Source organism: Mobula birostris, chromosome 22 (assembly GCF_030028105.1).
Source record: "Mobula birostris isolate sMobBir1 chromosome 22, sMobBir1.hap1, whole genome shotgun sequence".
Taxonomy (NCBI): Eukaryota; Metazoa; Chordata; class Chondrichthyes; order Myliobatiformes; family Myliobatidae; genus Mobula; species Mobula birostris.
The window spans coordinates 3254718-3269351 of record NC_092391.1 but is presented as its reverse complement, the minus strand read 5'-3'; the positions used below and the strand labels follow the sequence as shown (position 1 = coordinate 3269351).

Below are 14634 nucleotides of genomic sequence, written 5' to 3'. Positions count from 1 at the left end.
ATAATCTGATAGAATTCATCCAGCAGTTTGAGAAGGAGAAACTAAAATTGGATGTAATGGAAAAAAAGATGAAATATGAAGGTGAACTAGCTAATAATATAAAAGGAGACACAAAAAGAGAGATGAGAGTGGATATTGCACCACTGGGAAATGACACTGGAGAGGTAGTAATGAGGGACAAAGAAATGGTGGACAAACTGAATAAGTATCTTGCGTCAGTGTTCATGGTGGAAGACACTTGCAGAATCCCAAAAATGCAAGAGTGTCGGGGCAGGAGTGAGTGTCGTTGCTGTGGTGCTTTGGAAGCTGAAAAGTTTGAAGTTAGGTAAGTCACCTGGACCAGATGGACTACACCCTTGGGTTCTGAAAGAGCTATCTGAAGAGATTGTGGAGGCATTAATAATGATCTTTCAAGAATCACTAGATTCTGGCATGGTTCTAGATGACTGGAAGATTGCAAATGACACGCCGCTCTTTAAGAAGGGAAGAAGACAGAAGAAAGAAAATTATAGATCAGTTAGCCTGACCTCAGTGGTTGGAAAGATCTTGGAGTCGATTACTAAGGATGAGGTTTCTGGGTACTTGGAGGCACATGATAAAATAGGCCAAAGTCAGCATGGTTTCCTTACCTGACAGATCTGTTGGAATTCTTTGAAGAAGTAACAAGATGGATAGACAGAGGAGAATCTGTTGATGTTGTTTACTTGGATTTTCAGAAGGCCTTTGACAAGGTGCCACACACGAGGCTGCTTAACAAGATAAGAGCCCATGGTATTATGGGAAAGATTCTGGCATGGGTAAAGCATTGGCTGGTATGTATCAGGCAAAGAGTGGGAATAAAGGGGGTATTTTCTGGTTGGCTGCTGGAGACTAGTGGTGAACTGTAAGGGCCAATGTTGGGACTGCTTCTTTTTATGTTTTATATCAATGATTTGGATGAAGGAATTGATGGTTTTGTAGCTAAGTTTACAGACGATACAAAGGTAGGTGGAGGGGCAGGTAGTGTTGAGGAAGCAGGGAGTCTGCTGAAGAACTTAGACAGATTGGAAGAATGGGCAACAAAGTGGCAGATGGGGTACAGTGTAGGGAAATGTGTGGTCATGTACTTTGGTAGAAGGAATAAAGGTGTAGACCATTTTCTAAATGGGGAGAAAATTCAGAAATCAGAGGTGCGAATGGACTTGGGAGTCCTTGTGCAGGATTCTGTAACTTCAAAATATTAAACTAGTTCAAAGGAAGACACGGGAGTCCGAGATATGAGTCTAACTTTGAGTTTGTTTTAAGTGAGGCATGCACATATCAAATAGTAGCAATTCAAGTATTTATACATATAACCTGTAATGAATTATCTAAATGTACAAGAATGCTTAGTTAAACTATATATACACAAGATTACTCAAATATTATTGAAATATTAAATACACAACTGATTTCCCCCAGATAAACCTGCAGGCTGAGTCTGTGGTGAGGAAGGCAAATGCAATGTTAACATTTATTTGGAGAGGACTAGAATATAAAAGCAAGGATGTAATATTGAAGCTTTATAAGGCATTAGTAGCACTGCACGTGGAGTATTAGGAGCAGTTTTAGGCCCCTTACCTGAGAAAGGCTGTGCTGGTATTGGAGAGAGTCTGGAGGAGGTTTACAAGATTGTTCCTGGGCATGAGAGGGGTAACATACGAGGAAATGGGCCCATAGGCCTCTGAGCCTGTGCTCACTGGAGTTTAGAAGAGTGAGGTGGGATCTCATTGAAAGCTATCAACACTGAAAGGCCTAGATAGAATGAATGTGGAGAGGATGTTTTGGAGAGTGGATGAGTCTAGGACCAGAGGGCACAGCCTTAGAATACAAGAATGCCCCTTTGGAACAAAGATGAGGAAGAATTTCTTTAACTAGAGGGTGGTGAATCTCTGGAAATCATTAACAGACGGCTGATGAGGCCAAGTCATTTGGTATTTAAAAAAGGAGGTTGAAAGGTTCTAGATTAGTAAGGGTGTCAAAGGTTATGGGAAGAAGGCAGGAGAATGTGCATGCTTGTGTGTGTGGTTCTACATAGAAACATCAAAAAGCCGACAGCACAATACAGGCCATTTGGCCCACAAAGCTGTGCTGAACACATCCTTACCATAGAACTACCTAGACTTACCCATAGCCCTCCATTTTTCTAAGCTCCATGTATCTATCCAGAAGTCCTTAAAAGCCCCTGTCGTTTCCGCCTCCACCACTGTTGTTGGCAGCCCATTCCACACACTCACCACTCTCTGCGTAAAAAACTTACCCCTGACATCTCCTCTGTACCTACTTCCAAGCACCTTAAAACTGTGCCCTCTCATGATAGCCATTTCAGCCCTGGGAAAAAGCCTCTGACTATCCACATGATCAATGCCTCATCATCTTGTACACCTCTGTCAGGTCACCCCTCATTCTTCATCGCTCCAAGGAGAAAAGGCCGAGTTCACTCACCTTGTTTTCATAAGCCACGCTCCCCAGTCCAGGCAACATCCTTGTAAATCTCCTCTGCACCCTTCCTATGGTTTCCACATCCTTCCTGTAGTGAGGCGACCAGAACTGAGTGTGCTCAGTACTCCAAGTGGGGTCTGACCAGGGTCCTATAAAGCTGCAAAATTACCTCTCAGGTGTGTGTGAGTGTGGTGGGTGTATGTGTGTGTTTGAGTGTATGAGTGTGCTTGTGTGTGAGAGTTTGAGTGGGTGTGAGAGTGTGGATGTGTGTGCATGAGTTTCTGTGTGAGTGTGGGTGTGTGTGAGTGAGTGTGTGAGAGTGTCTGGGTGTGTGTGTGAGTGTGTTAGTATATGTTTGTGTGTGTTTTAAGTGTGTGAGTGAGTGTGGGTGAATGTGGATTTGTGTGTGTGAGTGAGTGTGGGGGTGTGTGTGTGTTTGTTTTTCTTTATCAGGAATTTTTTATTGCAACACCAACAAATTACATACAATACAACCAGTTGTCGATTACATTTTGACTGTTTAACTCAGCCACTCCCCAACCTTCATCACCATCCCCCCTCCACCCCTCATCCTCTTCCTCATCCCCACCCCTCTCTCCCCCCACATCCCTCTCCCCTCCACAACCAACTGAAGAGTAGTGCATACACAGGCAGAGCATCCCTATTTTAACAAAAGATCTTTTAAGTTAGATATCAAATTTGTCCACATTAAGATTGTGTTTGGTCGTGCATCATTTACTCTTGCTGATGAAAGTTCCAGGTAAGAAATGTCCAAAAAGCTCCGAAGCCAGTGAGTATTTGAAATATCATGAAACACACATCAAAGTTGCTGGTGAACACAGCAGGCCAGGCAGCATCTCTAGGAAGAGGTGCAGTCGACGTTTCAGGCCGAGACCCTTCGTCAGGGCTAACTGAAGGAAGAGTGAGTAAGGGATTTGAAAGTTGGAGGGGGAGGGTGAGATCCAAAATGATAGGAGAAGACAGGAGGGGGAGGGATGGAACCAAGAGCTGGACAGGTGATAGGCAAAAGGGATACGAGAGGATCATGGGACAGGAGGTCCGGGAAGAAAGACAAGGGAGGGGGGAACCCAGAGGATGGGCAAGGGGTGTAGTCAGAGGGACAGAGGGAGAAAAAGGAGAGTGAGAGAAAGAATGTGTGTATATAAATAAATAACAGATGGGGTACGAGGGGGAGGTGGGACATTAGTGGAAGTTAGAGAAGTCAATGTTCATGCCATCAGGTTGGAGGCTACCCAGACGGAATATAAGGTGTTGTTCCTCCAACCTGAGTGTGGCTTCATCTTTACCGTAGAGGAGGCCGTGGATAGACATGTCAGAATGGGAATGGGACGTGGAATTAAAATGTGTGGCCACTGGGAGATCTTGCTTTCTGTGGCGGACAGAGCATAGGTGTTCAGCAAAACGATCTCCCAGTCTGCGTTGGGTCTCGCCAATATGTAGAAGGTTGCATCGGGAGCACCAGACGCAGTATATCACCCCAGCCGACTCACAGGTGAAGTGTCGCCTCACCTGGAAGGACTGTCTGGGGCCCTGAATGGTGGTAAGGGAGGAAGTGTAAGGGCATGTGTCGCACTTGTTCCGCTTACAAGGATAAGTGCCAGGAGGGAGATCGGTGGGGAGGGATGGGGGGGATGAATGGACAAGGGAGTCGCGTAGGGAGTGATCCCTGTGGAAAGCGGGGGAGGGAGGGAAAGATGTGCTTAGTGGTGGGATCCCATTGGAGGTGGCAGAAGTTACGGAGAATAATATGTTGGACCCGGAGGCTGGTGGAGTGGTAGGTGAGGACCAGGGGAACCCTATTCCTAGTGGGGTGGCGGGAGGATGGAGTGAGAGCAGATGTACGGGAAATGGGGGAGATGCGTTTGAGAGCAGAGTTGACAGTGGAGGAAGGGAAGCCCCTTTCTTTAAAAAAGGAGGACATCTCCCTCGTCCTGGAATGAAAAGCCTCATCCTGAGAGCAGATGTGGCGGAGATGGAGGAATTGTGAGAAGGGGATGGCATTTTTGCAAGAGACAGGGTGAGAAGAGGAATAGTCCAGATAGTTGTGAGGTAGTTGAAATATCATGGGGAGGTTTCTAACCCTGGACTCCAATCTCCTCAGCTGCAGTCAGGCCTGCCAGCCAGATTTTGTGTGTTTTTTCAGTAAGGGAAAGGTGGGAGTCATCATTTAGAAGATGTACAGTGGGGTCCATTAGTAATTGCACCCTCGTTAGTTCTGTAAGAGTACTGATAACCTTCCCCCACAAACCAAAAACCCCTGGACATTCCCATACCACATGTATAAAAGAGCCAACGGTTCCGTGGGGGCAAAATGAGCAATATGGGTCAGGAACCAGTCCCATTTGATGTCTAATTCTCGGTGTTAGATATGCTCTATGACAAAATTTCAAGTGTATATACCGATGATTTGGGTTTTTCGAAGCACCAGCAGCATTATCACAAATCTTATCCCAGTCTAAGTCTTGTCCCAATTCAGATATGTCCCTATCCCAGGCTTTCTTTCCTGATGTGGACATATATTTCTGGGAGTTTAATTTATCATAGATATATGACACTATCTGTTTCAGAGCACTCTGTATCCAACTTACGTGAGTGAGTGTGAGAGGTGAGAGTGTGTGTGTGTGTGTGTGGGTGTGTGTGAATGTGGGTGTATGTGTGAGTGGGTGAGTGTGGGTATGTGTGGGGGTGTGTGTGTGTGAATGAGTGTAGGGTGTGTGTGAGTTTGTGCGAGCATTTGTGTGTGGGGGTGTGTGTGTGAATGAATGTAGATGTGGGTGTGTGTGAGTGAGTGTAGGGCTGTGTGAGCGAGTTTGTGTGTCGGTGTGTGCGTGACTGCTGATACTTGGCTGTCTTGCAGTGGTTGTCAGTGGATCAGCAATACAGAGGTGGGGACTGCCCCGTGGGGATGCAGGGCTCCGTTTCCCGCACAGGGCACCGAGAAGCGGCTGCTGTGCGAATGCGCTCGGCCAGCTGAGATGCAAGGCTGAAAAACCACATCAAATGCATGCACCATTGTGGAGATGAGCGGCACTGTCTTGCATCCTGCATCTTTTGGTTAGAATACGCCCCTGAAACTCTGACAGCAAACACTGACTTGAACTTTTTATTTCTTGTTGTTTTGTTACAGACTGCATTGTTGAGCAAGGTTCAATAAAAGCGATATAAATGAAACTCTTCAAAGACATCTAGATTTCCACAGCAAGCTTCAGCCTCTCTGGAGAGACAGTCTCCACAATACAGTACAGGGTATTGTCACTGTTAGTGAGACACTATTACAGCTCGGGGTGTTGAGAAGTTGGCTGTTCAATTCTGATATCTGCTGTAAGAAAGCTAGTATATTCTTCCCGTGTGTGTGTGGGATTCCTCCTGGTGCTTGTGTTTCCTCCCACAGTCCAAAAATGTACTGGTGAGTAGGCTGGTCATTGTAAATTGTCCTGTGATTAGCTGAGTTGCTGTGCGGGCTGACTGTTGGGCCAGTGCTTGTTCCACACCGTATCTCTAAAGAAATAAATAATCAGTCACGCTCAAATGAACAAGCAGCTGTGAGGGACCGAATGGCTGATTCGCTCTCATAGCTTATGGTCAGAAGGGAAAACAACAACAGTGCAGAATAAAGTGTAGCACACAGCTACACAGAAAGTGCAGTGCAGGCAGGCAGGCAGTCAGCTGCAGGATCATAAGGAGGGCGCTTATGAAGTCAAAGGGTTAATTTTATTGTGTAGGGAACCGTTTAATAGTCTTATAACAGGAGGACAGAGGCTGCCTTGAGCCTGGTGGTTCCAGCTTTCAGGCCTTTGCATCTTCTGCCCGATGGTGGGTGGGGGAATGGAAGAAAAGAGTGCCCGGGCAGGGTGGAGGCTTTGACTGTGTTGGCCTCTTTACCGAGGCAGTGAGCAGTGTCGACAGAATCCTGATGAAAGGTCTCACCCACAGAGGATGCCGGAATTGAACTCCCAACACTAGATGCCCTGAGCTGTAAAAGCATTGTGCTAATCGATACACTGTTATAATGAAGTGGTCTATATGCAAACCAAAGACTTTTACTGTCCCTCTGTACATGTGACAACAATAAACCAATTTACCGGTTACCATCTATGCTTCCTGATTCATTGACTTCTCCAGCAGCTTGGATGTTGCCTATCGTTACAAGGGCTGCTGCATTTGAAGGCATGACTGACCCTGCTGAGCCCCCAGTTCAGTTTAACATGCCCTGGTCTTGTAGCAATCAATCAGATATAATGGTGCTGCGAATAACAAGTTTTTTTTTTTGTTTAGGGATACAGCACAGAACAGGCTCTTCTGACAACAAGCTACACTGCCCTGCAACCCATCAATTTAACCCTAGCCTCATCACAGGACAATTTACAATGACCCATTAACCTGCTGACCGGTACATCGTACCAATATCAACAACCAACACAATCTGAGGATGTGCTGGGGACTGCCCGCACCTCCTACCCCAACGTAGCATGCCCACAACTCACTAACCCTAAGCCATGTGTCTTTGGAATGAGGGAGGAAACCCGATGCTTACAGGGAGAACATGCAAACTCCTTATAGACAGCAGCGTTCAGTGAAGTGCTGTAAAGATCTATGCTTGCTTGCTGCCCATACTCTTGCCTGCATTGAAGCCTTCCCATCCATGTACATCACAAAATGCCTTTCAAATTTAGTAATTGTAGCAGCCTTAACCACTTCCTCTGGCAGCAGTTCGTGTACTCACCACTCTCAATGTGAGAAGGCTGCCTCACAGGTTCCTTTTAAATGTTTCCATGCTCTCTGCTGAAGTTTAACCACTCTGGTTACAGACTCCAGTGGGCACAGAAAGATCACACTAGTGAGTGTTACTTGCAGTTTCCTTGTCCAAAGACCTCCCCGTGGTTTGTGGATCTAGGTTCCAACTGACACCCGAGAAATATTTCTGGATGATGATGTACACGATGGGGTCTAGGCAGCTGTTACACGAAACCAGCCACAACAGGATCAGTTTTGCCCTCTGCATCTTTACCAGCACGTGGCATTCATTATGTGTCATTCGGTAAATGTTGGAAATGAACTGATAGCTGATATAAGGGAGTACACATACCATACAGGCACTTACAGCAACGCAAATTCTCAGCTGTGTTTTCTTGTAAAGTTTACGGCTTTGCTGCACCGTACTGTTTTTACTCACCTCGAATAAATAGATCACAACTAAAATGTACAGGAAAACAAGTGGCATTAAAATTATAAGAAAGAGTATTGAGGTGACGATGAGTGCAACCAAGTCAGGCTGCAAATTGTTGTACGCCTGGACACTATAGCACCAAGACTGGGACACTCTCATTGACTTCAGTGCGTAAACGGAGCAGGTTATCACGATCAACGTCCCTGCAATCCAGAAAGCCGCACATGCACACTTGGCAAAACGGAGTTGGTACAACAGATTGAACTTCTTGTTGTGGAACTTCACAATTACTGCATAGCGGGTAAAGCCGATGAAAATTAAGCAGAGAGTCCGGCAGGCAAGTGTGCAGTAAAAGCAGAGGTTGATGATTGTGATCACTGCGATGCATTCGTCCGAACTTTCTTTCCAGGTATCCCCCTTTAACAGCAGGGCTATTCTGAAAGGTAGAACCAGGCAAATGATCAAATCTGCCACCGAGAGGTTCATCAGGTAGAACCACACGCCGCTCTTCTTTACGAATTGCTGTTGGAACATCAGTAAAATCCAGCCATTGGCCAGTATTCCGGTGAAACTGATGAGAGAGTACATGACAGGGAGGATACCTTTTTCCAGCAGGTCTGTGGTGTAATTACACATTTCCGCTGGCATTTTGCTGGAGGTATTCATGGTTCACCACTGATCTCAACGCCCTGGGGAGAAAAACAAGTTATCTCCGTGTTGGAACTCATAGTTGAGGTGATCTAACAGAGACTTGCATCCTCTCTAGTTTCTGTATTGTGAGTGAAACATCCCAACGTCACAGCCAGCAGTGCAGGGCAGAAGCATTGCACGTGCAAAATGCTCAAGGAACTCAACAGGTCAGGCAGCATTTATGGGCAAGAATAAAGAGTCGAGGTTTTGGGCCAGGACCCCTCATGAAGGTCTTGACCTGAAACATCGACTCTATTCCTTTCCATAGATGAGTCCTGATGAAGGCTCTAGGCCCAAAACATCAACTCTTTATTCTTCTCCATAAATGCTGCCTGACCTGCTGAGTTCCTCCAGCACTTTGTGCGTGTTGCTCTGAATTTCCAACACCTGCAGAATCTCTTATGTTTAAGCATTACAGCCGTGTGCGTATCTAAGAGTCCCATCAATGTCTCTAACCTAGCTGCCTCTACCCCAAACCCAGCAGGGGTTCCACGTACCCACCACTCTTGGTGTAAAAACCTATCTCTGACATCCCCCTGTACTTTCCTCCAGTCACCTTCAAATTATGCCCCTTGTATTACCCGTTTTCACCCTGGGAGAAGTGTCTCTAGTTGTCCACTCAATCTATGCCTCTTACCATCTTGTACACCTCACTCACTCATACTCGTTGTCCTCAAGGGTGAGTGGATCCTCATTGAGTCCTGCGCCCTCCTACCCTCTCCTTGCAAACCAGGGGTGGGTCCCATCGGGAATGGGCCTAGAGACTCCCAATCCGGACATGAGAGCTAGACACAGTGAAATCCCCCACCACCATCATTAGCACCCAGGACAACAGAGTCAATGCTTGGCCACTGATGGGAGGGAAATGAAAGACGAAAAATGTGAAATTACTGTAGGTTTTGACCCAGTCACTGCTAGGTTTCTAGTGATATCGAAGGCATGGGAGAACTGCAGATGCTTGCATTCCTTCTCCTCCCCCTCCAACCTCCCCCTCCAGCCTTCCCCTCCAACCTCTCCCTCCAGCTTCCCCCTCCATACTCACCCTCACCTCTCCCCATCCCACCTTCAAATTCAACTTCAATCATCATTGAACCACACACGAATGACCATGAGTGTGGCCAAACAAAAAAAACTACCCCAGGGCCAAGGTACAAAACACAGTACCAACAGTCATACACAGCAGAATGAACATATAGCACACGTAAGACTGCAGTAAACATACAGTGACACAAAAAAATAAAATATAGCCCGAGTCCCTGATTTTCATGTCCTGTAGATTGATGGTGCATGGATGTTGTTGGCAAGAACAAGACCACAGCAATCTACACGATGACACAATCCAGTTTGCCTTGCACCGATAAAGCACTGGAGCACAGCACTGATGGGGTGGGGGCAGCTTCCATTCAGCACAGACTCCAGTGGGGGCAGCCTCCAATATAACACAGATTCCAGTGAGACCAGACCCCAATATAACATACACTCCAGTGGGACCAGCCTCCAATCCAGCACAGATTCCAGAGCGCCCATCACCCCTTGCTCCATCTGCCTCATTTTTCCTTGTCTTCTTCCACTTGTCACCCTCCTGTAATCTTGTGTCCCAATTGCACCCTCCTCTCCCCTCAAAAGCTTCTATCTGCCCATCACCCTTCACCCACCCTCCATCCACCAGTCACGTTCTAGCCCCTACCTCGCCTCTATGGCGGCTGTCTTTCCTCTCCACTCTGTAGTCTTGACTGTAAATCGGAGGGGGTCCAGAGGAGGTTCACGAGTATGATCCTGGGAATGAGAAGGTTAACTTATGAGGAACGTTTGAATTTTCTGGGTCTATACTCGTTCGAGTTTGAAGAATGAGGGAAGGGGGAAAACCTATTGAATTTTCTTTATATACAGTAACTTTAATAAAGTAATTTCTTAAAACCTTTAACGCATGTACAGTGCCTCCTTTGTTTATGGATGCCTCTTGTTGCTGAAATATCAGGCTCCACTGGCGCTCACCACCGAGGACGTCTTCAGAAGAAGATGCTTTAAAATGCCTGCCTCCATCATTGAGAACCCCCTTCACCCGGGACTTGCCCTCTTCTCCCTGGGGCCATCGAGGAGGAGGTACAGGAGCCTGAAGGCACGCTCAATGTCTCAAGAGCAGCTTCTTCCCCTCTGCCATCAGAGTTCTGAACGGATAATGAACCCATGAACACTTAATCAGTTTTTTTGTAGTTTTTATTAATATGTATTGCAATGTACTGCCGCCACAAAGTAACAAAATTCACGGCATGTACTGGTGATAAAATACCTGATTCTGATTCTGATTCAATGTTCAACTTTATACGAGATTGAAGATAGTTTATTGGCTTTCTTCAGCACGGGAGTGTAAAGAGTGTAAAGATTGCTACTAAGAATCCAATGCAGTATATAAAAAAACACATTAAGCATAAAGAACACAACAATAAAAAACTCGTAATGAATATGAAACACTGTACACATTTACATTAGGAATTTGCTGAGGTGTGTTAGTCAGGACAGGACATGCAACAAAAACAACATGCAATAATTATAAAGAATGAAGAATTATATAAAATTAAGTTAAATGTTAAAGCACAGATATGGAATAAAATGTATGAATCAGAAATAGTTTTGATTTATAAAGGAAAAAAGGAAAACATTTTAAGTGGATGTGGAGAGGCTGTTTCTTCTAGCGGAAGAATGTAGAATAGGGCACAGAATAGGGCACAGCCTCAGAATAGAGGGACGTCCATTTAGAACAGAGATGAGGAGGAATTTCTTTAGCCAGAGGGTGGTGAATCTGTGGAATTCATTGCCACGGAAGGCTGTTGAGGCCAAGTCAGGTATATTTAAAATGGAGGTTATCCAGTTCTCGATTGGTCAGGGTGTCAAAGGTTACAGGGAGAAGGCAGGGGAATGGGGTTGAGAGAGATAATAAATCCGTCATGATGGAATGATAGAGGAGACTCGATGGGCAGAATGGCCTGATTCTGCTCCTACGTCATTCAGTCTATTCCTCAGAATTGTTCTGTTCATAACCACAGACCCACAATAATCCTGTGACCGCAGAAAATTCATCTGTGACGTATTCTGTGTGCTACGTCTCTGGTGGCCCCTTCTTCAGACAGTTGAGGAAGTTTGGTATGGGCCCCCAAATCCTAAGAACTTTCTACAGGGGCACAATTGAGAGCATCCTGACTGGCTGCATCACTGCCTGGTATGGGAACTGTACCTCCCTTAATTGCAGGACTCTGCAGAGAGTGGTGTGGACAGCCCAACGCACCTGTAGTTGTGAATGTCCCATGATTTAGGACATTTACAAAGACAAGTGTGTAAAAAGGGCCCGTAGGATCATTGAGGACCCGAGTCACCACAACCACAAACTGTTCCAGCTGCTACCATCTGGCGAACAGTACCACAGTATAAAAGCCAGGACCAACAGGCTCCGGGACAGCTTCCTCCACCAGGTCATCAGACTGATGAACTCTCGCTGATTTGAGTGTATTTCTATGTTATATTGGCTGTTCTATTTATTATAAATTACTATGATTGCACATTGCAGATTTAGACAGAGACGTAACATAAGAATTTTTACTCATGTATGTGAAGGATGTAACAAATAAATAAAGTTAACTCAGTTCAATTCAATTCAATTCTCTCTCCAACCTCAGTGAGGTTTCTAAATTCATTCTGTCCACAGCCTTGGATAGCCAAAATCACATTGCTGGCTCTGACCAGCCAGGGAAAGTCTGAAATCTAACACAGACCAGCAAAGTGAATCTGAAAATCTCTAAAACCAAGATATTCTGCAGATCTAGAAAGCTGGAGCAACACACATGAATGCCGGAGGGACTCAGCAGGTCAGGCAGCATCTATGGAAGGGAATTAAAAAGTCGACGATTTTGGCCGAGATTCTTCATCAGGACTGGAAAGGAAGGGGACAGAAGCCAGAATAAAAAGGTGGGGAGGAGAAAGAGGTCAAGCTGGCAGGTGGTAAGTGAGACATGGTGAGGGGAACATGGCTAGGGGAGGGGATGAAGTAAGATAGGAAGTGATGCTGGAAGGGGTGAAGGAATCTGATAGGACAGGAGAGTGGATCAGGGGAGAAAGGGAAATGGGTAGGAGGTGCATTCCCAGACCTGTTTCTACATCTGTGTCATAGTTATCCACACTCGTATCCTGTGTTCCACAACAGTCCAGCAGGTGCCAGAAATCAGGAGCAACACACATAAAACGCTGGCTGAACTCAGCAGGTCAGGCAGCATCTATGGAGAGGAATAAGCAGTCAACATTTCAGGCCAAGACCCTTCATCAGGTCTGGAAAGTGGGGGTGGGAGCGTCCCACAGCTGTATGTCCTAACCCTCCCACATCTGCATCTTGAGCGTCAAACATCTGTATTCTTCAGTTCCCACATCTGTAGTTCCCTTAGAATTCTGCTCACATCATCCGATGTCTCCTGAGAAAATGGATTATCAGCAAGGATGAGGGAATGGATCCTCAATAGAAAGAATTCTGCCAAAATACACCCTCCATTTTCGCTTTATGTGGCTGAGTAGGGAATACTTTGCCTCTTACATTCACTCTGGCTCTCTGATTTCAGTTACACAAATTCAATTTCCTCAAAACCTTAAAGCATCGAAAAACAGCACAAATTTTTCAATTGTAATAGAAATAACCATATAGAGAAACAGCCAGATGCCTGAAACAAAATCACCGATACAGCAGCCTGAACCACAGCCACGGTTCAGTCCACAGTGCCCACTCATAGCAAAAGGAAGAAGCACAGATAAGACGTACCTGACACAAAAAGTGATGTAAATATCTCCAGTGCTGGTGAAGCAGGCTGCATTAAACTTTATACTTTGTGTGGAAACATGATTTCTGATTGGCTCTGACTTCATGGCTGCTTATTGACTAGCAGAGGGGGAGTGGTTCAATGACAAATAGGGTGTTACTGCAGATGGGGGAGAATAATGTCAGATCACTGCAAATCCAGCTTCACTAAGCAGCAAGCGCGATTTCTCTCTCGGATTGCTTCTGACCCATACCAGATCACATCAAGTTCAGATTCCAGATTCATTTAATTATCACATCTGCATCAAAACTGTGAAATGCATTGTTGGTGTTAACAACCAACACGATGTGAGGATGAGCTGGGGGCAGCCCGCAGGAACCACCATACAGTCCGGCACCAGCACGACATGTTTACAACGTTCAGCAGAAGAACACAAACAACAACAACAAAATAAATATCTATTCCCCTCATCTACCCTCATACACACAGTCCTCCAAGCCCAGGACAGGCTACCTCCTGGCCTCCAGTCCTTGGCCCCGTACTTTCAGACTCACAGATTTTGGGCCTCCAACCTTCAGTTCCTGGCCGCAGCTCCGAGATTCATATACTTCAGCCTTCTTAGGGTACCACGCTATTACAGCTCGGGACATTCTGGAGGTCAGAGTTCAATTCTGATGTCATCTGTAAGGAGTCTGTGTGTCCTCCCTGTGGAATGGTGAGTTTCCTCCCCAGTTCAAGGACATACGGGTTAGTAGGCTAATTGGTCGATGTAAATTGTCCTGTGATTAGGTTAGAGGTAATTTGGGTTAGTTGGGGGTTGCTGGGGTGGTGCAGCTCAAAGGATTGTTCCATGCCATACCGCAGAATAAATGTACAAATAGAATCACGTTGCTGATCTCCGGACTTTCAAACTCAGACATCACAACGCTGACCTCCCAACCTTGACTAGCCTTGCACTTTCACACTTACAGTACCGCCCCTCCCACAGTGTGACCCTCCCTCAGTACCGCCCCTCCCACAGTGTGACCCTCCCTCAGTACCGCCCCCCCCCGCAGTGTGACCCTCCCTCAGTACCGCCCCTCCCACAGTGTGACCCTCCCTCAGTACCACCCCCCCACAGTGTGACCCTCCCTCAGTACCACCCCTCCCGCAGTGTGACTCTCCCTCAGTACCACACCTCCCACAGTGTGACCCTCCCTCAGTACCACCCCTCCCACAGTGTGACTCTCCCTCAGTACCACCCCTCCCACAGTGTCACTCTCTCTCTCTGTAACCCTAAATGCCAACCTAGATTCCCATTACCCAACCAGTGGTCCAGTCCTATGCCTCACTTTTTGTTCCCCTCCCATAGCAACATCTGAGACTGCCTGCTGCAACATTGTCAATTCCAGAAATAACAATTTGAATTACAAGAATTTAGACTTCCTATTTTTCCGAATTTGGCCGTGGTGACAGTGTGTCGGACGCCATCCCTGGTGGGCATTTCCACCCTGTTTCCTG

The 14634-nt window shown here is 46.2% G+C and overlaps 1 protein-coding gene across 3 annotated transcripts; it reads right to left on the bottom strand.

Moving 5' to 3' along the window:
• Nucleotides 1-5575: 5575 nt before the first annotated feature.
• On the bottom strand, nucleotides 5576-13172 carry LOC140186142 (probable G-protein coupled receptor 82). 3 transcript variants are annotated; one of them, XM_072240053.1, is made up of 3 exons: nucleotides 13137-13172; nucleotides 10026-10114; nucleotides 5576-8337 (listed from the first exon to the last, which is right to left on the bottom strand). In XM_072240053.1, exon 3 carries the CDS (start codon nucleotides 8312-8314, stop codon nucleotides 7316-7318), a length of 999 nt encoding a protein of 332 aa, XP_072096154.1. In that variant the 5' UTR covers nucleotides 8315-8337; nucleotides 10026-10114; nucleotides 13137-13172; the 3' UTR covers nucleotides 5576-7315. The 3 variants fall into 3 exon arrangements, with proteins under 3 accessions (XP_072096154.1, XP_072096153.1, XP_072096152.1); XM_072240052.1 differs by lacking the exon at nucleotides 13137-13172 and adding an exon at nucleotides 10257-10453; XM_072240051.1 differs by lacking the exon at nucleotides 13137-13172 and having other exon boundaries at nucleotides 10026-10280.
• Nucleotides 13173-14634: the final 1462 nt, after the last annotated feature.